The 26,383-nt window shown below is 48.0% G+C and overlaps 2 protein-coding genes across 4 annotated transcripts in view; one reads left to right on the forward strand and one right to left on the reverse strand.

Moving 5' to 3' along the window:
• The window catches only part of ITGB1 (integrin subunit beta 1), a 49,184-nt gene extending 44,804 nt beyond the window's left edge, over nucleotides 1-4,380 (forward strand). For both annotated transcript variants that reach the window (XM_060192514.1, XM_060192515.1), the window contains one exon: nucleotides 3,189-4,380. Coding sequence is in view for 1 of the 2 variants with exons in the window: in XM_060192515.1 (XP_060048498.1) it covers nucleotides 3,189-3,254 (66 nt within the window). In the remaining variant the exon portion in view is untranslated. The remainder of the gene's footprint in view (nucleotides 1-3,188) is intronic.
• A 1,493-nt stretch (nucleotides 4,381-5,873) lies between these two features.
• The window catches only part of CCDC7 (coiled-coil domain containing 7), a 164,907-nt gene continuing 144,397 nt past the window's right edge, over nucleotides 5,874-26,383 (reverse strand). For both annotated transcript variants that reach the window (XM_060192496.1, XM_060192497.1), the window contains exons 44-51: nucleotides 25,448-25,531; nucleotides 24,485-24,604; nucleotides 22,561-22,650; nucleotides 21,407-21,523; nucleotides 12,420-12,533; nucleotides 10,340-10,432; nucleotides 8,903-9,131; nucleotides 5,874-6,048 (exon numbers count right to left, since the gene is read on the reverse strand). In XM_060192496.1, the coding sequence (XP_060048479.1) occupies nucleotides 9,076-9,131; nucleotides 10,340-10,432; nucleotides 12,420-12,533; nucleotides 21,407-21,523; nucleotides 22,561-22,650; nucleotides 24,485-24,604; nucleotides 25,448-25,531 (674 nt within the window). In that variant the 3' untranslated portion in view covers nucleotides 5,874-6,048; nucleotides 8,903-9,075. The remainder of the gene's footprint in view (nucleotides 6,049-8,902; nucleotides 9,132-10,339; nucleotides 10,433-12,419; nucleotides 12,534-21,406; nucleotides 21,524-22,560; nucleotides 22,651-24,484; nucleotides 24,605-25,447; nucleotides 25,532-26,383) is intronic.

Here is a 26,383-nt window from a genome sequence, read left to right on the forward strand (position 1 = left end):
TCTTAGAGCCTCAGGCATGAAAGTCTTTTGCAGAACCATTAAGCTGTCTCCTTGGCCCCCACATTTTTCTTAAGGAGACTTACCAGCTTGGGAAGAAGTAGCTCTGCTAGAGAGAAGCAGCCATTTGCTTTCAGCTCAGTCACGTTTGGTTTGGTTTGGTTTGGTTTGGTCAGATGTTTGGGAAAATTATCACATAGAACTGAGCACTGCAGATCTGCTTGTTTTGTGCTCTTAGTGGGTTTATGGGGTTGTCGGGAGAGTCATGACACTTTCCATAGGAAAACAGAAAAAGGGGGCCGAGCGGCTTAAGCGCAGGTGGCACAAAGCACAAGGGCCGGCATAAGGATCCCGGTTCGAGCCCCCAGCCCCCCACCTGCAGGGGAGTCGCTTCACAGAAGGTGAAGCAGGTCTGCAGGTGTCTTTCTCTCCCCCTCTGTCTTTCTTCCCTTCCTCTCTCCATTTCTCTGTTCTATCCAACGACGACGACATCAATAACAACTAACCTACCATAAAAAAAAAGGGCAATGAAAGGGAATAAACAAACATATTAAAAAAAAACCAGAAAAATATGTCATTTTTCGACAGTCCAGTACAAAGCTGCGGAACAAACAGGGTTGTTACGTATAGGAATCTTGATGTGTTTCTTGATTTACTTGTTAGGACAGAGAGATGAGCGGGAGGGGGAGCGAGACAGACACCTGCAGCCCTGCTTCCCCTCTTGTGAAGCTTCCCTCCTGCAGGTGGGGGCTGGGGCCTGAACCCAGGTCCTTGCCCCACGGTCCCGTGCGCGTCACCATAGGAAGCACTTGTGACATCAGACAGCTATCTTTCCGGGGTGTGTGTGTGTCAACCCGTTCAATGGCAGTTAAATTAGACACCCGGGCAGGCCTGCGCTGTGCTGCCTGGCTCTGTGATGTGGCCCTCTCCTTTGTTGTTGTTGTTGTTGTTGTCAGTGAGGCTTCGCTCCTTTATGCCGACTTTTCCAGGCCGAGAGAGAGGAAGAGAGGCAGAGTCCCCACAGCCCTTACGCTCACTCCAAGGGGTTTGGCCTCGACTCGCCCTCCGGCTGAGCTGCCTTGCTGGCCCCACGTCCTTTTCCTCTTAACTTTTTTTTAGATAGAGACAGAGAGAGGCAGAGCGAGACTGGAGGAGACGACAGGGAGAAGCTCCCTCCTCACACCCCCTCCCTGTGGGCCTCCGTGCTGCACAGTCCCAGCACTCCGGGAGTGGAGAAATTTTCCTTTTCATCAGAGGGCAGTGGGGCGGAGGGCGGAGGAGAGACAGCACGGCACTGCTCCACTGCTGGGGGGATGCTTCTCCCGTGCAGCTGCTTCCGAGCGGGGGCCTGTTTTTGAACCCAGTTCCTTGAGCGTGGTAACGCCTGCGTCTTGCCGGCTGAGCTGTCTCCCTGCCACTGTTCTTTTCTTTTTACCTGACACTTTTCCAGAAAACCCTTTTTTTGCCGGGATTTCTGGTTTCCTTTTTCTAGTTCACGCAGCTGGCTCCTTGGTAGCGACTGTCTGCACGGCCTAAGCCTTGGGCACACATCAGCCACAGCCCCAGGGAACCTGTCCGCCGTCTGGCGCGCCTTCCACTGCCGTGCTTTCTGTCCATCCGCTGCTAGGACGGTTTTGCTTCGCTGGGTACACAGGGCTTCACTGTGTGAACACAGCCGTGTCCTCTTAGCTCTGACCCACTTTGCTTTTCATGTGTGTGTGTGGGGGGGGGGGGCATTGCTCTGAATGCTGCACACTGACTCCAGTTCCTGGCCAATATTTGAAGTGATGCCTAATGCAGATAGTGGATTCAGTTCTACCTCTTAACCATGCATGTTAAAAGTTTTGCTCGAATGGCCTTTGAAATAATAAAAAATATTTCTGTGTATGAAGAAAGCCAGTTTCTCTAAAGGTAAGTCTGCCATAGGCATTGTAAAACCCCCCCCATTTTTATTGCTTTCAATATTAAGCATTAGTGTGTTTTGTGAATTACTGTAAAGAAACTGAGGGGTCATTAATCTTTCCTTGAAGCCAACGGCAGTCCTAGTGCCCCATGCAGGTGGGAATGTGGAAATAGAACATCTACTGTATTTTACTACGAGACTTTTTAAAAGATACAGTTGCTCTCATTGCCTTGGCATCTCAGCCCCAGGAAATTGCCCTGTGGCAAATACAGTCTGGCTATGATCGTTACCTCCTGAGTGGAGACAAGAAAGGCAGTAGCTGCTACGACTCATTTCCCTCCAATGTCTACTATCATATTCAGTGTTCTTCATTAACATAAAATACTGCCATGCAAATAATGTTTCGGGGCCCTGGCACTGGCGCACTGGATTAAGCGTACATAGTACAAAATGCAAAGATCCTGGCTCCCTACCTGCCGGGGGGTCGCTTCACAAGTGGTGATGCAGGTCTGCAGGTGTCTCTCTTAACTTCTGTCCTATCCAAATAACTGGAAGAAGAAAAGGCCAGAGGAGCAGTGGAATCTCTCCATACCCTATGCAGGCGCTGAGCCCCAGCAGTAGCCCTGGAGGCAAAAAATAATGTTTCACTCGCGGGTGGCCCAAGGTCGACAGCTCACAAAGAACGGGAGTTGTATTGACATTCAAAGCGTCTCTGGCAGCGGGATGGCATGGGGAGGCCCAGCCTTATGAAGCCTCAGCCCTGAGCTCTCCAAAGCCAAGCCCCGTGTGAGGGCCTCGCAGAGCACCTGTTTCCACTAACTGTCGCCACCTGGAGGATGGGAGGCGGGTGGTGACCCTGGAGCCAGGGTTGGGGGAGGAGGCCTGTAGACTCCAGGGCCCTCTACAGTCCATTCTGCGGTGGAGAGAGCGTGAAGAGGGTTAGGGCAGACAGCACAATGGCTATGCATAGGCTCTGAAGTCCCAGGTTCAGTCCCCCACACCACCATTAACCAGAGCTGAGCATGGCTCTGGTTAAAAAAAAAAGAGAGAGAGAGAGAGAGAGAGAGAGAGAGAGGGGGAGAGCGAGCAAGCAAGCATGCATGAAGGGTGAGGTGTGGCCACCTTGCTGGGCCACCTTCCAGACCGGCAGATTCCAGCTGTTTCTCATTCTTGCGGAGGCCTTCAGGAGAGACACCTGAGTGTGATGTCTGACCAGCTAAGATGGAAGGGGACTGGCATTCAGTATTGCCTGGTAAGATAACGTCACATGATCCTCTTCTCTCTCTAGGGTGAGAATCCCATTTATAAGAGTGCTGTGACGACCGTTGTCAACCCGAAGTACGAGGGGAAGTGAGTCCCTCCTGCGCGGGTCCCCCAGCACTGATGCGGACCCGCGACGCCCAGTCACGGCCAGGAAGCTCAGGACGGCCTCGCCGTGGCGTGACTCACTGCGCAGGTCCTGAAGATGTATAATATGTGTAATGAACACGTTTTTGACTGTCTTGAAAATAATGTTAGGATCAATGCCAGGGACTGACACAGACTTGAGATGATGGCTCTCCTTGCCAACTGAGCTTGCACCGTGCCTTCTTGACCTTTTTCTCCTAGACTGTTAGAAATCAAGAGACTATTCAACTTTAACTGATTGGAGGTATAGCAGTGAAGAAGGGGGTGAGGAAGAGGGTAAGAGTTTCCACTGGTCCAGTGTTAAAACTGATTTTTACAGATATGTCACTTTTCCGTTCCTAGATGTCCTGCTAGTTGGCTTCGAGTTTTGACATTTGTCATCTGCCTGCTAGGCAGGGCTGGTGGCGTATCTGAAAGATGCCAGTGTTGGGAATTCCTGCCGTCATCCTTTTTGGACTCCTGCAAAGGCCGTGGGGCAGAGAGAGTTAGGAGGGAAAGCAAAGCTTTACGACCGGGGTGCCATTTTTAGACTTACCCCAGAGTGACTGTTATGCCTCTCTAATGGAAGCCTGTAGTACACGGATTCGGAAAATAAATGCCCCCCCCAAAAAAAAAATAAGAAAAGAAAATCTGCGCTTTAGGATTATCTGCATAAAGGCCTTAATTTATGTGGTCACTTGCTGAATCGGGGCCTCTGGGTTGACTTTTGTTTCATTCATTTTATTTTGTTTAAAGCCTGGTGCTTTTTCTGACTTCTACTCTCCCAGTGTGTCTGCAGCTGAGGGGAGGCTTTCCTAGTGGAACCTTTTCTCTGCTGCCGTAGCTGTAAATCTGCCTTTCTGGGTAGGCGCATGGGCTTGTGCTGGGCTTGTGCTGGGCTTGTGCGACAGCGGTCAGGCCACAGCCAGCGGCTCTGGGTCAGGGCTATAACAACGCTGTTTCCTTCACTGAGCTGCCTGGTCTGTTTTTCACTAGTCACATTCTTGTTTTAAGTGCCTTTTTATGTTAACAGTTCACTTTTTACGATCTATTTACTTAAGATATTTATTAAATAAAATGCCTAAAATATTTAAGACTCTGGTTTTACTCTGTTTTATCGGTCTGTGCTCGTGATGTCTCTTCGCATGACGTTTTTGTCGCCTAAAAAGACTGAGATGGGGGCCAGGCGCAGCGGGTTAAGCACAGGTGGCACAAAGCGCAAGGGCTGGCATAAGGATCCCCGTTCAAGCCCCTGGCTCCCCACCTGCAGGGGAGTCGCTTCACAGGCGGTGAAGCAGGTCTGCAGGTGTCTGTCTTTCTCTCCCCTCTCTGTCTTCCCTCCTCTCTCCATTTCTCTCTGTCCTATCCAACAACAACAGCAATGACAACAATAACAACTACGGGGCTGAGCACTGGAGCACTTGAATCTCACAGCAAAGCACGGTTGTCCTGAATGACATACAAGGGCAGGGTCATCGTGGCAGACTGATTGGTTCCCGGTGCTCTACTTCCAAGCAGTGGGAACCGATCAGGGAGCAGATCATCCAGACAGAAAGCCAGTTAGGGGGCAGGTGGTGGCGCACCTGGTTGAGCACACGCATTACAGTGCACGAGGATAATTTCTGGAACCATCCTTTCCACCCCGGTTCCATGGCTGCCAGTTCTTAGCAACATCGCCCCGCCAGATATTCATTGGGATGCGGCATCATCTAAGTTCATTTCCCACGTCTACGCTCGACCGGACCTGCCAATATACGCGGATATCTTCGCCCACCCTGTCCAACGCTTGACGTCTCTTCACCCAATCTGGTCCCCTACGCCTACACTGAACTTCTCTGTTCCAGTCTCTTGGAAACAGAGTTGGCAGTCAGCTGAGGTAAAGAACAAACACCTCATCACAGACCCCTGCAAGCGTCAACCCGGCTTTGACCTAGCACGTTATGATTGGGCCCTCCTCAATCGCTATCGAACAGGCCATGGCCGGTGCGCCGCTGTGTTCCATCGCTGGGGAGCCAGAGACGACCCGAACTGCCCCTGCGGCTCCAGACAGACTATGACCCACATAGTCAACGACTGCCACCTCTCCAGATTCAAAGGAGGTCTCGAAACTTTACATCAGGCTCAACCTGACGCTGTTGACTGGCTACGGAAGAAGGGCAAATGCTAGAAGAAGACAGTGCACAGGGACCCGGGTTCAAGCCCCCGGTCCCCACCTGCAGGGGGGAAGCTCCACGAGCAGCGGGGCAGTGCTACAGGTGTGTCTCCCTGTGTCTCCCTGTGTCTTCCTGTCTTTCCCTGTGTCTCCCTGTCTCTCCCTGTGTCTCCCTGTCTCTCCCTGTGTCTCCCCGTCTCTCCCTCTTTCCCCTCTTGGTTCTGTCTATCCTACTAATTATCAGTGTTTTTTTTCCCTCCCGTGTAGTTTTGGTCACAGAACTTTGTTTTAATATGAAAAACAAAAAAAGCCTAAAGCAAGGTATCTCTTCGAAACCAGCATCTATAACCACAGGTGTGAAAGGTGAAGAGATTTTTCTCCAGGTGAGGGCACGCAGCCTAAATCTGATCGCACGCCATGTAAACAGCCAGGACCTTTTTGAAATACGCAGAGCACAAGTTTGGTTTAATTGACCGCACCAGAAGGCCGCACCAGGTGATCAGTGAACAGAAGCGAGCTGGGCTTCAGCACAGTCCCTTTCTTACTCCTCAGCACCTCAACGTCTCTGGTCTTGAGAGTTCCGACCTTACTCCAGTCGTAAAAGAGAGTTCTGGAAGGAAACCACAGAGTTAGGATACACTTAACTCACTCTAAGATGCTTCTGCAAACCTTAGTTCCTTCATTTCTTGTTACTAAAACCTATCTTACTGTGGTCCGGGAGGTGGTGCGATGGTAAAGCTTTGGACCCTCAAGCATGAGGACCCGAGTTTGATCCCCGGCAGCACATGTGCCAGAGTGATGTCTCTGGTTCTTTCTCTCTCCTCCTGTCTTCCTCATTAATAAATAAAATCTTTTTTTTTAAAAAAAAAAAACCTATCTTACACTAACACATGGGTTTTTTCAAAATATTGTCCTGAGCTTTTGTTTTTGAAAGCCAATGATCTTTCCCCTTGCTAAAACTTGTTTTAGCTGTTCAATGACAAAAACTCCTTCCCTCAGCAAATCTGAGCTACCTGCTCTAAGCCCTCTTTTTAAGTGGGCCTCTTAACTGGGTCCTGTCCCTGGCCTGCCCTGAACAAGACTCTGCGGGCTCTGAACGCACGTCTGCCCTGGCGCCTCCTTACACTCCCACCCACTGGTCCTTGCACACTGGTGTAAACACGCAGCTGTTTTGACTGTCTTTGAAGTCACACACAATCACCTCTATTTCAACTCCTTAACAAAGTTTCTATCCCTATTTTTTAACAAACGTCAGAATAATTTTAATAGTGCTGTGAGCCTGGCGGCTCTCAGGACACTGTTCTAGCTGGACATAGGTGAGAGGTTTACCTGGAGTCCTGGCCCCTTTCTCTGCTGCTCACACTCCTGTCCCTGAACAAGGTAGGTAACACTGTGACTTTGGTCCCCAGGTGGTCACCAGTGCTCAGGCTGAGTAGGTTTAACCTCAGTGCATTCGCACACATCACCGTGACCTCTGCCCGGATAGATGGGCCTAGAGTCCCTCATGTCCACAGCAGGGTCCCACTGTGCGCAATATGGGGCTTGGCCTACACAGCTGTCCAGCCCAGATGCTGAGAAGGCAGGACCGCAGGGAGCAGGATGCGTCCTGATGCCTTTTCTCTCCCGGGCTGTGGGTTCAGAGTCTGTCTAGGGACTCTGAGCTGTGGGCTCCTGCCGTCGGCTCTCATGGGGACAGACTTCATGGAGTCGGGGAGCTCCATGGACCAGGCCTCACTGAGGGAGCAGCTTTCAGAACCCAGGATTCTAGTGACCAGCACCCAGTCCCGGTGATCCGACCGTCTGTCAAAAACCAGGCAAGTGCTCCCATCTCCCATTCCTGTCTCCCTGCCTGCAGACTTCTCCCACCCCCTGCTTCTCTGAACAGAAGCCAGGCTCCCTGCGCTGTAATCACCGTCACAGTGGGAGCAGTGGCTCCGGAAAGTAGCCTGAGCTGGGAGTTCTGAAGGCATCTGGGTGAGGACTGTGACACTCGGGCCGCTCTTTTGTGTCTTATCTGCTCATTCCATGAAGCCGTGGCATACAGCTGCCCGACAGTCTTAAGAGCAAACAACCTGGACTAGATCCAGTTCCAACTGCCCCAGAATTCAGACAGGCTGGGCTGGGCTGGGCTGCCGGCTGAGGTTCAGACACTGGAGAAACGGCCACAGACAAGCACTGGCCACCTGGCCCACACGTCCAGTGGTCATCACTTGTGAGAACAGTGCTCTTGCTCATTTCCGCTCCCCTCTTCTCCAGAACGCTCACCTCAGATACATTTCATCTCTAGCATTTGTCTCATTTTCTTCCTGCCTCTTGTGATCGCCGGTGCTTCACGCCAGGCCAGCATCCTCAGAAAGAATGGAATGGAGAGAGAGAGAGGTGCCACGGCACTGACGCCCAGGCTGGGTGAGGTCAAGCAGGTGCCCTCCAGGTGTCTCTCTTTAGAAACGCGTGGCCCACAGGCGTGACTGGCATTCCCCTAGGAAGAGGGGCTGCCTGAGTGGCGAGGGCCACTGTGGTCTCCTCATTGTCTCTAACCCTCTGTCTCTCACCCTCCATCTGGAGGAAAGGAAAACAAGGATGGGCCGGCTGCCGCCTCACCTGGCTGAGAGCACACGTGGGTGCAAGGGCCTGGGTTCACACTCTCAGCCCCCGTCCCCGCCGCAGGGATGGTAAGACAGGGCTGCAGGCATTCCTCTGTCTCCCTCTACCTCCACCTTCTCTCTCAATTACCACCTCCATCCTAAATAAATGAATCAACAAAACATTTAAAAGAAGAAGAAGAAAGGGAGTCAGGCAGTAGCGCAGGTGGCGCAAATCACAAGGACTGGCGTAAGGATCCTGGTTCGAGCCCCTGGTTCCCCACCTGCAGTTGCTTTCAGGCAGTGAAGCAGGTCTGCGGGTGTCTGTCTTTCTCTCCCACTCTCTGTCTTCCCCTCCTCTCTCCATTTCTCTATGTTCTATCTAACGACAACATCAGTAACAACAACAACGAAAGGGAAAATAAATAAATATTAAAGAGAAGAAAGAAAAAGAAGGGTGTGCCCAAAGCGGTAAAATCCTGCGTGAAGCCCTGACAGCAAAAAACAAAAACAAAACCCCCAAAATGCACTACACACAACTCCAAAGTAATGTTATAGTTCATTGCTGTCTTTCTGGTTAGAGAAGCTTGGTAGCATTCAGAATACAAAAGAGCATCCCTGGAGATACATGTGATAACCAAGCTTGCACCGAAAGCCTCCTTTAACAACACCTGCCTTCTCTGGAAGAGCACTGCATGTCTCTGCCGTTGGTGGACAAGGGCCGTGTCTGAAGCTGGGCACTTGCACTGTGTGCTGTTGGCGATGTACAGAGCTGTTGGCCGGGTGCTTGCTGTGAGGCACTCTGTCCTCTGCCTTTTGCACATGGCAAGCAGCTTTACAACATCAGAGAGAAGCCTCAGCGACCAGAACACCAAAGCTCACCTGCTGCTGCCCCAGGCCACTCAGGATCTGGGCCGCCCTGCCGGGTGGGTGTCTCCCACTGCTGTGGTGGACGCCATGCACTCAGCTCAGGACTTTGGTCACAAGACGTCTGTCTACACTTGCGAGGATCACGCTGTCGCCGTGAAGATCCTTCGTGTTCTCATGCCCAGACTTCAGTTGTCGTCGAAAGCATGGATGAGCTGAGGTTTTCTGGTTTCAGTGTGTAATGCTTTAAAAATAGATATATTGTGCCATTTGAAAAGAAGTTTTCTCAGCTTTTATTATCGTTGATGCAGTCTTTATTATATCAAATTATCAAATGTGAGCGGTAACAATGGAAACAAGGAGAATAATGTGAAATAGAATTGCCTGTGTTTCTACAGAGAAAACAATCTTTGAGCTGTGAAAATGTAACACAGTGACTTCCAGTTTTAGCCGGCACCAGACTGCCCCAGAGGACTTGCTAAAAATAGTCATCAGAGCAGGTGTGGAGAAGCCAGCCTGGTCCCTCTGAACACAGGGTAGTCTGGGAGCTACCAGACAGACCAGCAGGAAGCCCCAGGGCTGTCTTCCCAACAGGGAAAAACAAAACAGGTCAATTTAAAAAGGGGGAGAAGGGGTAGGAAGCATAATGGTCATGCAGAGACTGTCACGCTTGAGGCTCCAAAAGTCCCAGGCTCAATCCCCCACACCACCACAAATTAGAATGAGTAAGAGCTTTGGTAAAAAAAAAAAAAAAAAAAAAGCCACAGAAACCCGGAGCCACCCCCCACCCCCACCCCAAGGCACAGGTGACACACACACACTCATTTTATTGTTGCGTTTTAGGGATACGCGCACACTCAATCCCTGTATTCAGGAAACTAAAATAGTTTGGAACTATTTTTCCCAACTCTGGTGTGTGTGTAGGAATTTTTTTTTTTTTTTAATTCTTTACCAGAGCACTGCTCAGCTCTGGCTTATGATGGGACTCTGGAGCCTCAGGCATGAGAGTCTTTTTGCATAACAATTATGCTATCTACCCCTGCCCTGTAGGAAAAAAAAAATGTACGGGGGTCGGGTGGTAGCACAGCGGGTTAAGCACACGTGGTGCAAAGTGTAGATGGCACAAAGCACAAGGACCAGCGGAAGGAGCCCGGTTCGAGCCCTGGCTCCCCACTTGCAGAGGCGTCACATCACAAGTGGTAAAGCAGATCTGCAGGTGTCTACCCCCCCATCTTCCCCTCCTCTCCCCATTTCTCTCTGTCCTATACAAGGAGAAAAAATAGCCTCCAGGAGCAGTGGATTCGTAGTGTAGCCACCAAGTTCCAGCAATAACCCTGGAGGCAAAAAAAAAAAAAGCACTGTCACACAGCTCTGGTTTTCTGGGTCAGGACTCCACAGGCTTGAAGCAAGTGAGGGAGGGAGGCAGTGAGCACAGCTCCAAGGGGTTTTTACCTGTGTGGGGAGCTGGCTTAGCCGCAGACACCGTAGAAGGCAGGACATTCACAGGCTCATAGTTTGGGCTTGAGCTATCATTGTCTGACTTCCCTGAAAATGAAGGAGTATCATTGAGATGCTCTCAGGATGACTTGCAACTTGGAGAAAATATAAAACAAATCCTATTCCACTTCTAAGTCACCCTTCACTTATGTTTTCAGTCATTTAGAAAAATCAACTTCACAAGCATAATTATTTTCTGTTTTTTCCTTGCTGGGTATTTGACCTTTATAAGCATAACCAGAAAGACTACAAATCAAGAAGAAGATCTGTAACTACCACATATAAAGATTTCAGAGAAAGGGTTTTATAGGAGGACTTGTGCAGTGAAATCTGTGAATTCTCAGGTAAGGTTTTCATTTCTACATAAAGCATCATGTTAGTATTCTAAGAGGTGCTTGCATTCCCACAGTAAAAAACATCAGTGCTGGAGGAGACAGATGCCTAGAACTGTGCAACAAAAGATGCTTGCACTGAACACTAGTTAAACAACACCATGCCAGAGTGAAAGTGGCTTCCATGTGCCCAGAGAAAAATATGTCAAAATGTAACTGGAATGTGAGGACACGGGGTGCTACTCTCAGGGACTTAGCAAGGTAGCATATGTGCTATGGTGTGTCACTCTCTCTCTACCTCTCTGTCTCTATAAAAAGAGAAGCCAATAACCAAACAAAAAAACAAGTGAAAGATTTCCACGCTTGAGGCCCTGAGGTCCCAGGTTCAGTCCCCAACACCACCAAAAGCCAGGGCTAAAATCATAAGGCATAAAAAAGATGTTACTTTCTCAGTGTTAGTGGGGCATTTCCCATCATGGTGCCTGGAGCAGTCTTCTGCTTGGTGCCGTCTCTGTCCTGCTCAGGGCTACACCGCCAGCTCTTCCAGTACTCAAGGTGGGTGCTGGCTTAATCACGCTGTTTTTAGGTTAAAAGGCTTGATGGTTTGGTGTAAAATGAAAACACTAATGGAGGCATCATATTCCTGTTTAGTCCAGGGGGGGATGTATCATCATAGCTTTCTAAACAAACAGGAAGCAACACTTAGTAACTTATTTGCATTATGTTTTTTAGCTTTTTTCCTCCTCCTCTTTGTTGTTTATTTGTAAAAATAAATACTTATAAATAATACCTCTTCCAAAGGTAAGAATTTGATATAGGAGAAGCCCAAATTATAAATGAAACCAGAAACTGTCTCAGTCTCATGGAGAACTATGGATGCTATGGAAAGCCAACGGCCACTAGATTTCTCTAAGACACTGAATCACAACTGGGCCCCTGGACTGACCATAAGGAGGCGGAAGTCAGTGTGAGCACAGAGGACCTGCTCTCCCCTGTTTTAGTTTTGTAGAAGGTTACCGCTTCTGCCTTACTTTATTTTACCAGCTGCTTTATCTCTGAATCGCACATCCACATAGCGGCAAAAGGTGCTCAATGAATATACTAATTGGTAGGAAAGATCAGACTTGTAATTAAAAAAAAGTAGTGGTAGTATTTACAGTTAGGGGTTCTAGAAAACACAGTAGGCCAAAGATCAGCGTGTGTCTTAGAAACATGTAAAGTTATCTGTGAGAAGTGCACTGTGCTGAGGGCTGTACAGCGTCTCGGGAGCCATGGAGAAGGCAGGAACCCTGCACACTGCCGCACAGGTCAGGAAGCGCTGGGACGGTGAGGAAGGGGAGGGAAAGCAGCAAACATATTCGCCTGGTCTCATGATGAGGATTCTTTCTACATTCCACGACACTGGACAAAAGAACATTAGAATATACAGAAGAGGACCGGACTGTGGAATGCCTTTATCTCAGTCCCTGCAGGACCTAGGAAGGATCACTCAAGGAAACGAGCAAAGAAGTGGACTCCCAGGAAGGAGCACGGTGCCAAGGACGCCGCCCACCTTGCTGGGCATCACACCGGGGTCAGCCAAGCCACAGTGGGCCCTCGTTTCACCTGCTCTATGGCTGGTATCTCTGGCCTATTTGCATATAGTTGAAACTTTAGTCGTTAGAAAAATATCACATTTTACATTCAGAATTTTTCACACTTACCTTTTTTACTCAGTGAAGGCAGTCTGATGCCTTTGGAGAGACTCGTCCTAACTTTTCTGGTCAGTGCTCTTGGAAGTTCAGTCTCACCAACTGTAACCAACTCATAAGCAAACTCTGGAAAAAAGATTTGGAAAACATGCCAGCTCTAAGATGGGCCACCACACAACTACCTTGAATGCTCAGACAGTAAGTCGTCAAGTGAAATAAAAGTAAAGGAATAAAGGAATGCTGCCAGGGAGCGAGAGACAAAGACGGGGGAGAGGCAACAGCCAGCAGCATTTTGCTACACCAGCCAAGCAAGGCTTCTTCATTCCAGGAGCTCTTCCCATGGCACAGATGGCTTGTATTTGTCCAGACAACTCAGCACCAGCTCGACTTCGGTGTCCAGTGCCTGAGACACTAGGAGCCCCCTCTGAGAAGATCGTCTGCGACCTCTCCTGAAAAATCCGACAGAAGCACCAGCCACACTGCGACCTCTGTTCAGGCCCGCCGCCCACCTTTGCATTCTCGTTTGCCTTTGCAACGGCCACTGACATTTCTCTTGCCTGATGACCTTCAGCTACTGGCCTCCACCCTCAGCCAGTTGCCAATCTGGCGAGTACAGCTACTGACTAAGGGTGCGTCCAGCTGCCCCCAAGCTAGTCTCCAGGGCTAGCTCCCCAATAATGAACTGAATGGGGTCCACACTGTTGGCTGGAGCTACACAGTCCTGGGCTCGTTGTGGGTGAGAAACAGCAACATATACAAAAATAAAGTTTAAAGTAAGACCAAGAAACTCTTCAAACTCAGCTCTAACCTACATGGCTGACCTGTAGTATTTTTCCCTGAGGATCTTGGTGAAAATGTTAGCTTAACAGGCTGTCAGCGGAAGCAGCCAGCAAGTGTCTCATCTGAAAAGCGCCATGTGTCTCTCCCGGCCTCTGACCCAGAGGCACAGGCTTGCCGCGGTCTGAGAGGCATGGCCAGGGCACGGTCACAGAGGGCTGTTGCTGAGGAGTTATTCTGATGCAGTCTCCGCCCCCAGGTTTTTCTATGCCCCGCTAAATCCTAGAGTGCCCCCTTTCAACCAATCCTGGCCCTACACGTCACCCCTGGTTGTCGCCCAATAAAAAGCCCCCTCACCCCTCCCCTCTCTCTCTCTGGGCTCTCGGCTCTCCCTCTCTGAGGTCTCGCTCCCTGCTCTCCCCCCCCCCCCCGTGGTCGGCCATTGCCGGCTGGCTCCACGTGGTCTGAACCAAACCTCCCCCCCTATATTATCCTATAATAAAGATTTGTGTACCCCTTTGCTCTGGACGTCCGCTCTCTTCTCCGCGGTGCAGCCCGACACCAGACCGCCGCAACAACATCTGGCGCCCATCATGTTCCGTACCCACACCATGCCCGGCCTGAGGTCTCCGAAACCGCCCAGACACAGGTAAGTGGCATCCGCCCACTTCTGTGGCCCCGCGTTTCCCTCCACCATGGGAAATTTCTTGTTTTATGAGGAGGTGTCCCAGTCATTATCTCTTGACCTGGGACAGATTACCGCTGTCATAAAAGGTTTAATTTTCGCTACCCCTTGGATTTTTTTTACTGTGGTCACCACTTTCAAGATATGTAAAACGTGGTATGCCATAAGGATAAGTGACCTTGAGGCTGAGGTACGAGAGTTAAATCACATGTGCTTAAGACTTAGACATCCTAAGCGATCAGCGGCTAAACCCAAGAATTCTGTTCCCACAGACACGCACACGTGTTCGGACGCTCCTCCTCTGACCCCGCCCCCTTCCGCCCCAGTTTCAGCTCCACCTGCAGCTTCTGCGTTCCTGAACCCGCCCCCGGCCCCTGCCTCCCCAGTTTCAGCTCCGCCTGCAGCTTCTGCGTTCCTGAACCCCACCCCTGCCCCTGCCATTCTGGTTTCAGCTCTGCCTGCAGCTTCCGTTTTCCTGACCCCGCCCCCGGCCCCTGCTGCCGCGGTTTCAGCTCCGCCTGAGGCTTCCTCGTCCCTGACCCCGCCCCCTGCTGATACGTCACCATTAAGGGACCTAGTGGCTGAGATACGAGAGCTAAAGGATATTTTTTCAGCATTTAAGGATTTTAAACCATGTGCAGTCCACCCCGGGAGCTCCGTCCCCGTAGATATGTGTTTAGTCTCCCCTGCAGCCATTACAGCAGTTTCTACGGAACTTTCCACTTCTGTAGCTCCCTCTCCCGCGCCATCGGACCAAATCCACACATTCCCGGTAAACTTGGCCCCTTCTAAACAAAACCCTCAGCCGTGGCAGCCATATTCCTCTGGCAGCCATATTCCTCTAAAGATACTGGAACACTCAGACAAGAAGTCAGGGAGGACGGTATGCATTCTACATGGACCAAGTCCGTCTTGAGAAGCTTTTACCAGCATTTAAATACACCACAAGACTGGAAAGATCTGGCTTGTGCTGCACTCCCAGACCCACTCTATCTTCAGTGGCAGGCATGTTTCCGCGATGAGTGCTCTAGGCAATCGCAGGAAAATAGTAACAAACAGGTAGAATGGAATTCTGATGCTTTGTTTGGAGCAGGAGCTTATGAATCTGGAGCTCAGCAGGCAGAAGCCAGGTTTCCAACCGGTTATTTTGAACAGGTACGCATCTGTGCAACACAAGCATGGGAAAGGGTGACCACACCTGATGTAGATCCATCAGCTACCATTAACTCTTTTCACCAAGGCTCTGATGAGTCATTGGCGAGCTTCATCTCAAGGGTGAAGAGAAGCTTAGAGAGAAAGGTTTATAATCCTGATGTCCGCAAACTACTCCTGCGCTCTATTGTCTGGGAAGGCATGACACCACAATTCCGTCAGGTATGCCTTAATCTTAAACACCTACACCCAGATAATTGGATTCTAGCGACACAGGAACTTACATCAGGCAATTATGGGGCACCCGCTACGACGCAGGTCTATGCAGTTGCCCCACGTAAGCAAAACGGGGCCTGCTTTCAGTGCAGTCGCCAAGGACATTGGCGTAACCAATGTCCTGATAAGTTGCGACCACGCCTCCAGTCAGGGAAACCACGCCTCCAGCCAGAGCAACCCCGCTTTCAGTCAGGGAGCCAGAGACCACGTACTGTTTGTCCAAAATGTCGTAAGGGGTTTCATTGGAAGAGAGGTTGTTGGTCCCAATTTCATAAAGATGGTTCGCCCCTGAATGGTACAAATTCGGGGCCTGAGATTTTGTGGACCACTCCTGTTTTAGAACAAGGTCACCCTTCTATGACAGTAAAGATTGGCAATATTCCTTTTAAATTTTTGATTGACACGGGGGCAGCAAAGACGATTTTAAGGCAAGAAGAGGTTCCCCAAGATTGGGAACTCATCCCTGGACCCAGTTTACATGGAATAGGAGGGATGACGAGAGCATTTTGCACACGAGACTCGCTTATGTGGGAAGACCCAGAAGGTTCTACTGGACACTTCCGCCCTTTGGTAGCTAATATTAGCACCAACTTACTGGGCAGGGATCTTCTGGAATGTCTTAATGTTAGGATATCCACAGACGCCTCTGCAGAGCATAAAACTCATTCCCGCGATACCAGGTCTATTCAGCACCCCCAATACTAAATGCCACTGTTCGTAGCCAAACACCCCGCTTAAGCTGGCTTTCTAATGAGCCTGTCTGGGTGGAACAGTGGCCTTTACCTAGGGATAAGCTAAAAATTTTAAAAGAGCTCATCTGAGAGCAGTTGTCCTTGGGACACATTCGTCATTCTCGAAGCCCATGGAATACTCCTGTCTTTGTGATTAAAAAGCGCTCCGGAAAATGGCGCCTCCTTCAAGATCTCCGTGCAGTAAATAAAACCATGCAGGTCTGGGCTCTCCCCAAAGGGGTTTGCCTCTTGCTTCTGCAATTCCCACGGGAATTCCAATCATAGCTATTGATATACAAGATTGTTTTTTCTCTATCCCCTTGCATCCGCGAGATTGTAAACGTTTTGCCTTCTCTGTTCCGTCTATTAATAATGCCAGCCCTGCTGATAGATTTGAATGGGTGGTGCTGCCCCAGGGTATGGCCAATAGTCCTACAATTTGTCAGGAGGCTGTTAAATCTGCCCTTGTCCCATATATTCATAAGGGCCTTAATATTTTTCATTATACAGATGATATTTTAATATAGGGAAAATCAGATACAGATCTCTATGCCTTACGTGATTTTCTCATTCCTGCATTAAAGAAAAGCGGCCTTAATGTAGCCCCTGAGAAGATACAGCTAATCCCTCCAATATCCTTCCTAGGTTCAGATATTTCTCTAACGCAAATTCGTCCCTTAAAACCTAATATTACCTTCCCTTCTAACCTTACTCTTGCTTCTTTACAAAGTTTTCTAGGAAATTTAAATTGGCTTAGGCAGTATCTCTATCTGCCCACAAGCTGCCTCCAACCACTGTTTGACCTGTTGAAAGGAAACAAACAGCCCTCTTCAAAACGTAAGTTAACTCCTGAGGCCTCCTTGGCACTGGAAAGGGTTAACCAGGCCCTCCAGGACATGCACCTTGTTCGATTCTCCCCCTCCTCTCCGGTAAACCTTCTAATCTTCAACTCCACCCCCACAGTAGTAGGGGCACTGTGGCAAGACCATGGGGTTCTCGAATGGCTTCACACGCCAGTAGGAGGAGCTCCAAGACTCCTCACTGAGATAGATGCGTTAGCATTCATGGTTCGCCAAAGGAGAAATAGGTCTGTGCAGGTCTTAGGGAAAGAACCGGATTTAATCATTCTGCCCTTTTCTCTCACAGATACAGAGTGGCTTATACGCCATCATTCCTGCTTTGCCATAAGCTTCGTGGGGTTTCCAGGACAAATAGATAACCATTTTCCTTCTAATAAATTGATAGCTTCTTTACCTCTTCTGCCTCTACTAGCACCTAAACTTTTCTCTCGGGATCCCATTCCCTCTGCTCCTACAATCTTTACTGATGGCGGAAAAAGGGGAGCTGCTGCCCTTATATATTACCCAGACAAACAATCTCCTAAACCTCTCTTTACTGAGCTTCCTGGTAATTCCCCTCAGTACAAAGAACTTTATGCTGTTTTTCTTGCACTAAAAGCTGTACCAGAATCCTTCAACCTTTTTTCTGACAGTGTGTATGCTGTTAACTTACTTCCATGGCTTGCTCGTTCGTATGTGAAAATTGATGACAACCCACTTTCCCCTCTCTTGATTCAAATCGCCTCTATGCTCTGTTCTCGAACCCAACCACTGTATATTCAACACCTTCATTCCCACAGCCCTCTTCCTCGTTCCCTGTCCGAAGGGAATGCCGCAGTTGACCGCCTTGCCTCCACAGGAACTTTCCCAGTCTCTGTCTCTGATCCTGCTAATTTTCACTCTCTAACCCATGTTAATCTTAAAGGCCTACGAGCTCGATTCCCTGATGTTCCTGTATCACAGTTAAAACATATCCTCGCTACATGCTCTTCTGTGCAAGTCTCATAAAGACACCTGTTATCCAGACCCTTGGGGTTAACCCCCGAGGTTTAAAAGCTAATGCTATTTGGCAAATTGATGTCACCCACATACCAAACTTTGGCAAACAAAATATGTGTTTGTCTCAATTGATACCTTTTCTAAATTTATGTGGGCTACAGCTCAGACAGGAGAAAGTGCTAAAAAGCTTGTAAGCCATATGCTCTCTTGTTTTGCCATTATGGGGGTCCCATTATTTTTGAAAACAGACAATGCACCTATGTTTACAAGCAAACAATTTAAAGATTTTTGTTCCCTCTGGAATATTACTCATACCACGGGCATTCCCTACAATTCACAGGGACAAGGCATTGTCAAGAGGGCCCATCAAACTCTGAAGGCTCAACTAAATAAAGATAAAGGAGGAACATATCCCCCCAATATCCAGCTAGCAAAAGCCTTAACTACGTTAAATCTCTTTAATATTTACAATAACTCGGCCTTACCCCCTATTATTCTTCACTGGCAAACACCATCTACCCTCCCATCTATTAAGGTCAAATGGAGAGACCCACTCGATAAAGTTTGGAAAGGGCCTGACCCATTATTGACCATGGGAAGGGGTTTCGCATGCATTTTCCCTCAAAATTTCTCTAAACCTGTCTGGGTTCCTGCCCGCCATGTCCGACAATACCCGCAGGATGGCGCTGTTATTCCTGAAGAACAAGAAATACTACAAGAGGACCAGATGCAGGATACATCCCAGGACCCGTAATACGACATGGCAGAACCTGCAAAATCTGGCTCACAGAGACCTCTCTCCTACCGTTTCCCTGTATGTCTGTCTTATGTTATAACTGGCCAGTTGTTTTTGTGAGTGAGTGTGTTAAATGACAAAATTTTTTTTTTGCATGACCCATCTGCTTGGAGTACTCTAAAAGGTAATTGGCTTTATATAAAAATGCTGGACGCAGCCAAAGTTTCTGGAGACGTCCAGAAACATTCCAAAAAATTTTTTATTTCTCCCTCTTTTGAATTTTATATATAGTTTTGGTATATATGTAAGTGTTTAGTCTTAAACTGTGTGACTAATGACAGATTTAAATTTGTTTTTAAATAATGTGTTTTTATAACAAAAGTTCTTTTTCCTCCAGTTTGTTATAACTAAATGTTTATGGGTATGTCTCAAGTTTGGTAACACTAACTTAACGGTCAGAAGTGTAACCCTACAGCTACACTTTTACCAGACAAGGTAAAAATTAATTGTTAAGGTAACTTACTATTTAGGTAAAAGTCTAAATGTTCAACGTGACTATTCATTCCCAAAACTAAACTATATAAATTTTATATACAGGACACCTTTGAAGGGCCCCCAAAGGTGCCCTGTAAACTATCTTGTGGAAATTAATCCACAACAGATCTGGCATCAGTCTGACACTGTAAACGTTAAAATCATTGTCACGAATATGCTTTAACTCTCTAAGCAATTTGAGTCTGTTTAAAATACATATTTTAGCTAAAATTGGTCTCAAGATCCTGCAGTAGAGGCTGCTACAGGAGGTCACATTAGATGACCTTTAAATAAAATCATAAAGAGATTCTAAACCAATTATAATCATCGAGGTATCAACTATAACAAACCTATAACTTGTTACAAGTTCAAATTAACCTCGAGAAGCAGATTGTTTGTGTTTCTTTCACAGGAATCCCGGAAAAACCATCTGAACCCCTGCACACCCTGACGTCACTCACTAGATGGCACGACTACCGTGGCACACCCCCCGAAACCCTAGATGTCACTCAACGCGATCTGAAGAACCTGATACACAAACTCCAAGGACAGAACTTTCTTCATGCCTGGTTACCGTTCCTGCTTCTGACCTGCTTGTTACGTGTTGGCAGTTCCAGCTAGCTATCTACAAAAGAGCAACATTCCAGTGGCTGACCTCCCTCATGCAGCGTTGCATCCCCTGCCAATTCTTCCCCTAGCCATCTACTTCGGACTGAGACTTGTATCGGACTTTCTGACATACCCTATATACATTTTACACAATTTTGAAGCAGCTTATTTCCCTTCACGCTGCTGGTTTTTCATAGACTGATCCTGAGTAAAAGTCCATAGACTTTACAGACTGTTGCCTTGAGGACTATACAATGCCAAATAGCCCCTCTGTTTGGTGGGTCATGCCTCCCGCCTCCCCCTCATTATGTACCCTTGCCCCTTTCCCCACCCAAACAGGGAATGTTCCTTTACACACCAATCCTTCCCTTCACACCACACTGGCTTTTACTTCTCCCCTACTTGTCCCTTCCTATTTTGTTATATCATTTAGGCTTATGCCCAAAAGGTTTCTGCCCCATGATAGTCTTTTATAGACTTTGTACATCTTATGCAATTACTAGACAGAAAGATAGAAAAGATGTAGAGATATTGTGAAGAGATGGTTGAGCAGGCTGCGCTTAAACCTATGAGATGAGTCTCTCCAGGTAAGTCTCTCTCTCTAAAGAGGGGTTGAGCACAGGAGGATGCATAAATCTCACAAGGTTGGCAGCCATTTAAGCCTTCCCTCCTCCACAGAAAGTCCTACATCTTCCCACCTGAGCACGGCATTCCTCTAAAACATTTAAGCCTGCTCCATTCCATTTTTCTTTACTGTGTCCATTTAGATATAAAGGGATAGGAGGAGATGTTGCTGAGGAGTTATTCTGATGCAGTCTCCGCCCCCAGGTTTTTCTATGCCCCGCTAAATCCTAGAGTGCCCCCTTTCAACCAATCCTGGCCCTACACGTCACCCCTGGTTGTCGCCCAATAAAAAGCCCCCTCACCCCTCCCCTCTCTCTCTCTGAGCTCTCAGCTCTCCCTCTCTGAGGTCTCGCTCCCTGCTCTCCCCCCCCCGTGGTCGGCCATTGCCGGCTGGCTCCACGTGGTCTGAACCAAACCTCCCCCCCCATCCTATAATAAAGATTTGTGTACCCCTTTGCTCTGGACGTCCGCTCTCTTCTCCGCGGTGCAGCCCGACACCAGACCGCCGCAACAACAGAGGGCAGCCCGGGAGGTGGCACCGAGCAGGGGTTTGATCCTGGGTGTCGCATGTGCCAGACACTCTGCTTCTCTCTCTCTCGTTAGTGAATTGTTTCTTGAGGCTTAAAAGGTCAGTGTATTGAAATCTGCCATCAAGTGATTCTCCACATGGAAATGTTACATCAAAGTGGTACATCAAAATCATTTTGTTTTTAGTCTCGCAGAGATGTGCCCGAGATATTTCCGAATAAAAGTAAAATAGGGGGCGGGCAGTGGCACACCTGGCTGAGCGCACATGTTACAGTGCCCAAGGACCCGGGTTCGAGCCCCACCCACAGGGGGAAAGCTTCACGAGTGGTGAAGCAGGGCTGCAGGTGTCTCTCTGTCTCTCTCCCTCTCGATTTCTGGCTGTCTCTAGCCAATAAAAAAAGATAATTCGAAAATGAAAAGTCAATAAAAGTAAAGTGAAAAATGAGTAGAGCAAAGCCGCGCCTCAAGCATCACTGCAAGCGAACAAGAGCTTTCACACAGAGCTTCACCTTGGTCTTTAAAGGGTGAGATGTTGACCACTTTCGCTGAGTTTTTACTTGCTGTGACGTGACTGCTAGGTAAATCCGGACTTGTGGGCGTATTTTTGTTTTTCGGTGAAGGTCCATCTACAATAATAAAAACAGACATAGCAGGAGATCTGTCGGTTCCACTCAGCATCTACCCAGGGACACTAACAGGGCACAGACCCAGCACCGAGTGTACTCTGACACGTGCACGATGCAGCTCACAGTCGCCACGGACAGAAATGACTCACGCAAGGACAGGTAAAGGAGATGTCGACTTACACTTACACAAGAGAAAATAGCGCTGCCCCGGCTGAAGGAAACACAAAATCTCATCTTTGACACAGACGGAACTGAAGGAGCTCAGGATATGTGGAGCAAGTCAGGAGGAGAAAGACAAGTTCCCAAGGACCTCACTCATATATGAGATGTAAGAAAACAAAGCAGGGGGCCGAGGGGTGGTGCACCTGGTTGAGCACACATTACGGTGTGTAAGGACCCAGGTTCAAGTCCTTGGCCCCCACCTGCAGGGGGAAAGTTTTGCAAGTGGTGAAGCAGGACTGCAGGTGTCTCTCTGCCTCTCTCCCTCTCCATCTCCTCCTTCTGTCTTAATTCCTCACTGTCTCTATTGATAAATAAAGATAATACAAAAATGCTTAAAATAAATTCTATTTTAAAAAGAAAACAAAACCAGGAAATACACAACTTCTAACTGAAGAAGAAAAAATCCTTAATCTCCTACCATGGAAATAAGGTTTCCACAGGGGCAGGGATGAGGGTTAAATGGGTGGTGGACTCTGGCTACCCTGGAGGGGGAGATTGCCAGCTGGGTGCTGGGCATGCTCTAGTGACATATGTCTTGTAGACTATGACTGTTCTCATAAAGCCAGTTCAGCCTGTAACTTCAGCCCCTCACTACTGTGCCTGACTGGTACTCAAAGTAATAAGAATCCTACAGTGTGTATGCACATTACTTAAATAAAAAAAGTAAACGCACAGAAAAGTGCTTATCAGAATCTACCAAAATCTCAGGTGAATCCTAGGAGTACATAAAGGGGGGAAGTCCACGCATAAAAGCACTGTGAGAAATGCTCTAAGTAACTAACTATTTATTTAGGTTCTGAGAAGTTGTTGTTTACCTTTTTTGTCGGGAGATGGGAGATTGGCCAGCTTTGTTGTAAAATTTGGTGGCTTTCTTCTGGCTCTGTACTTATTTTCAAAGAGAGAATCTAAAAGTTCAGAAGGTTAATTTTCATAAAAATAATGTAACTCACATTTTCAATACGAGACTCCACTTGCCTAGAATTCAGATTTCAGTGAATGTTTCCTCATTCTCTCTTTCTTCAATTTATATTAATTTTGTATCTTCCCTAATTTTGACTTATGGCAGTTGTTTTATTTGAGAAATAATATCCACTCATATGTGAGTTGAATCTCCTCTTAGTTTCTTTATATTTTAGCAATGTCAAAGTCGTATTTTACACACAGCATTTATCAGCAGCTCAATACTAACATCTGCGCATGCATTACTTAAAGGCATAACAGTCCGTTTTTACTGGACACAATGGGATCGCCTCTTGCTGTCTGTTATTCCAGTAACAGCAGATATGCATCACTGACCGGAAATACTGAGAGTACCCAGACTATAAGAATCAAAGGCACAGACCATGACTATTGTGGTCTACCAAAGTTTTAGGGTGAATCATAAAATAATAATTAACAGTTTGGCTCAATTTCATTTTTTAAAGTATTTTTTTAATATTTATTTTATTTATTTATTCCCTTTTGTTGCCCTTGTTTTATTATTGTTGTTGTTGTTGTTGTTGGATAGGACAGAGAGAAATGGAGAGAGGGAGGGGAAGACAGAGAGGAGGAGAGAAAGACAGACACCTGCAGACCTGCTTCACCGCCTGTGAAGCGACTCCCCTGCAGGTGGGGAGCCGGGGTTCGAACCGGGATCCTTATGCTGGTCCTTGTGCTTTGCGCCACCTGCGCTTAGTCCGCTGCACTACAGCCCGACTCCCTCAATTTCATTTTTATATTACCAGTTGTATCTCACTTATAGACTGGTTGAAAAAATATTTACTTGATTCACCATGAGAGAAAGACACACACACAGTACTGCTGTGCTCAGCAGTGCCGGCACTGAACACTGGGCCTCCAGCCAGGAAGACACCCTTTCAGCCCTACTGGATACATTTTTTTTTAATGATCCCTTTTTCAGGACTAAGAATGTGAATATATGAAATCAATAAAATATCCCATATGAAGTTCCAAACACGGTGCTTCAGTGAGAACCTACTGGCACCTGTCTCTGGGGGCTCCGTGACTGCGGGATCCAGCTGTCTGCACCTCTGGAGCCACAAGTCACTGAGCACAGCCTGTCCCCCATCGTGTGCGTGCAGACCAGTCGGGCAGGGGCGAAGGGCCCGGGCTCTGCAGTCAGGGCGCAGGGGGGCTCTGGGAGGGAGGGATGGGGATAGGAAAGGGAAGGGAGAGAGGGAGGGAGAGAAGAAAGAAGGGAAGGAGGGAGAGAAAGAGAGGGGGACAGGGAGGAAGGTGGGGGGAGACGGAGAGGGAGAGGCAGAGGCAGAGGGAGAGGAAGAGGGAGAGGAAGAGGGAGGGAGAGAGAGGGAGAGAGAGAGAGAGAGAGAGAGAGAGAGAGAGAGAGAGGATGCCAAAGGGCATCAGATCCCGACTCTGACTGTAGGACAGAGGTTGCCAGCATTGGGGCTTGGCAGACAGGGAGGAACTTGGGAGATGGGCGTGGCCTGTGGCCTGTGGCGTGATGGGCATGGTCTGGGAGGGGCAACGCTGGGACCTGGGCGATGGGCGTGGCCTGTGGTCTGGGGGCGTGACGTGGTGGGCGTGGTCTGGGAGGGGCAATGCTGGGACCCGGGCGATGGGCGTGGCCTGTGGTCTGGGAGGGGCAGTGCTGAGAGGTGGGCGTGGTCGGGCGCATCAGTGGAATGCGTGGACATTGCTCCTGACAGCCTCACACCTCGCATGGGGTGCACAGCGCACTGAACAGTGTCCTGCGTATCTTGATGTGTTAGCACTTACCTTCATTCTCGAAGGGTGAAATATTGACCCCTTTTGCTGTGAAGTAATTTGGTGTGAGGTACTTAGAAAAGGAATCTTTTTTACGTTTCAGAATCTGCTTCTCTTGAGAGGAACTCACACCTAAAATAAATCGTAAAAAAAACTTTTGGCAGACACTCTTATTCACACATGGCCCTTCACACAAGGATCAGTCCATCCACTCTACAACTCTAATTCTTCTGCCCACATTTTGGACTCTTACTTCAATAATAGAGTTTAAAAAATATTTTCTATTTATTCACTCCCTTTTGTTGCCCTTGTTGTAGTTACTATTGTTGTCCTTGTTGTTGTTGTTGGATAGGACAGAGAAACGGAGAGAGGAGGGAAGACAGAGGGGGACAGAAAGACAGACACCTGCAGACCTGCTTCACCGCCTGGGAAGCGACTCCCCTGCAGGTGGGGAGCCAGGGGCTCGAACCGGGATCCTTGTGCCGGTCCTTGCACTGTGCGCCACGTGTGCTTAACCCGCTGCGCTACCGCCTGACTCCCTCAATAATAAATTTTATGGCAGCCCATGATGTGGTGTTTGGGGATTCGATTATTGCCAAGTGCAGCATCAGTATACATTCTGCAATAAAGTTCATAGTTACAGTCTCTTTTCCATAAAGAAGGGTATATTCTCTTAGCATATTCTAAGGTTGTTAGCTTACAAAAAAGACTATTTTAAATATAGCAAGCCTGACACAATATGCATAGTCACCATGAAACCAAATATGGAGCACATATGGGATATTTTCTAAACGGGTGTTTCAATTAACCATCTTATTATAATAAATATTAGAATTCAACGTTATTAGAGTGACTTCACAGAGATCTTCCCCTTACTGATAATATACAGGTACTGCTGTCATTGAACTAATTATATTAAATCCCAGAGCACGCACAGAAGCAGTAAGTATCAGACCTGAAAATTCTCGTTCTTACCCAGTTGATCCGCAAAGCTTATCTTGGCCTCACCAGTTCTTTTTTCTATTCCAGTTTTTTCTCTTGAGTGTTCTGTATCAGCCTCTGTGAATAAAAGACAAGCTTTCCAAACATTTGCCATGTAACCATTAACATATCTTGAGTTAATTATTAGTCAATGAATTAGCACTGGGAATTATAAAACAAATAATTTGATGTCTGCATATCACATTCATAAAAAAACTAGAGTTTAAAAGGAGACTAGCAATCTTGTGGTTGTGTTGAGGTCAGAGACGCCTCGTGGCTTCAAGTGAAACACAGGATGAGATGAAAGGTGAGGAGACACACCCTGAACATGGCAGGCGAGATGGTGCTGGAAGAAAGTTCACCACAAGTCTTGGCAACTCAGCTCAGAAACACACACGTCTGGTGATGTCAGCCAAAAGAGCAAATGGGCGTCAGCCACAACCGCCACAAAGCAGAGCGTCACAGGCTGTGGCTGCTTGGATTCCAGGCCAAGCAGGGGAATGGACGGGAGCTTGGGGACACGGAAGTCTCCAGAGTCCAGTGAGCTCCTCCACAGAGCAGAAAAGGGCAGGGCCACCTCACGAAGTCCCAGGGACTCCTTGCTGACTAGGGTGGCAGACCTCCACAGAAAATGCCACCACGTGGAAACTAAACAACATGCTTCTAAACAACTCGAGAGTACATTCTGAAATCAAAGAAGATGGACCTGGTTCAGAGGGGAAATTAGAAAATATCTGAGGCCAAAAAAAGTAAGAGATGACTAGTGAGATCTTACAGGATATGGCAAAAGGGGCATTAACAGGCAAATTCATAGCAACACAGGCCAATTCCACAAATAAGAAAAGATTTAAACACTCTAACTTCATATCTAAAGGAATTAGAAAGAAAGGAAGGAAGGAAGGAAGCAAGCAAGCAAGCAGCTAAGTGTGA

This window comes from Erinaceus europaeus, chromosome 6 (assembly GCF_950295315.1).
Source record: "Erinaceus europaeus chromosome 6, mEriEur2.1, whole genome shotgun sequence".
In the NCBI taxonomy this organism is placed as follows: Eukaryota; Metazoa; Chordata; class Mammalia; order Eulipotyphla; family Erinaceidae; genus Erinaceus; species Erinaceus europaeus.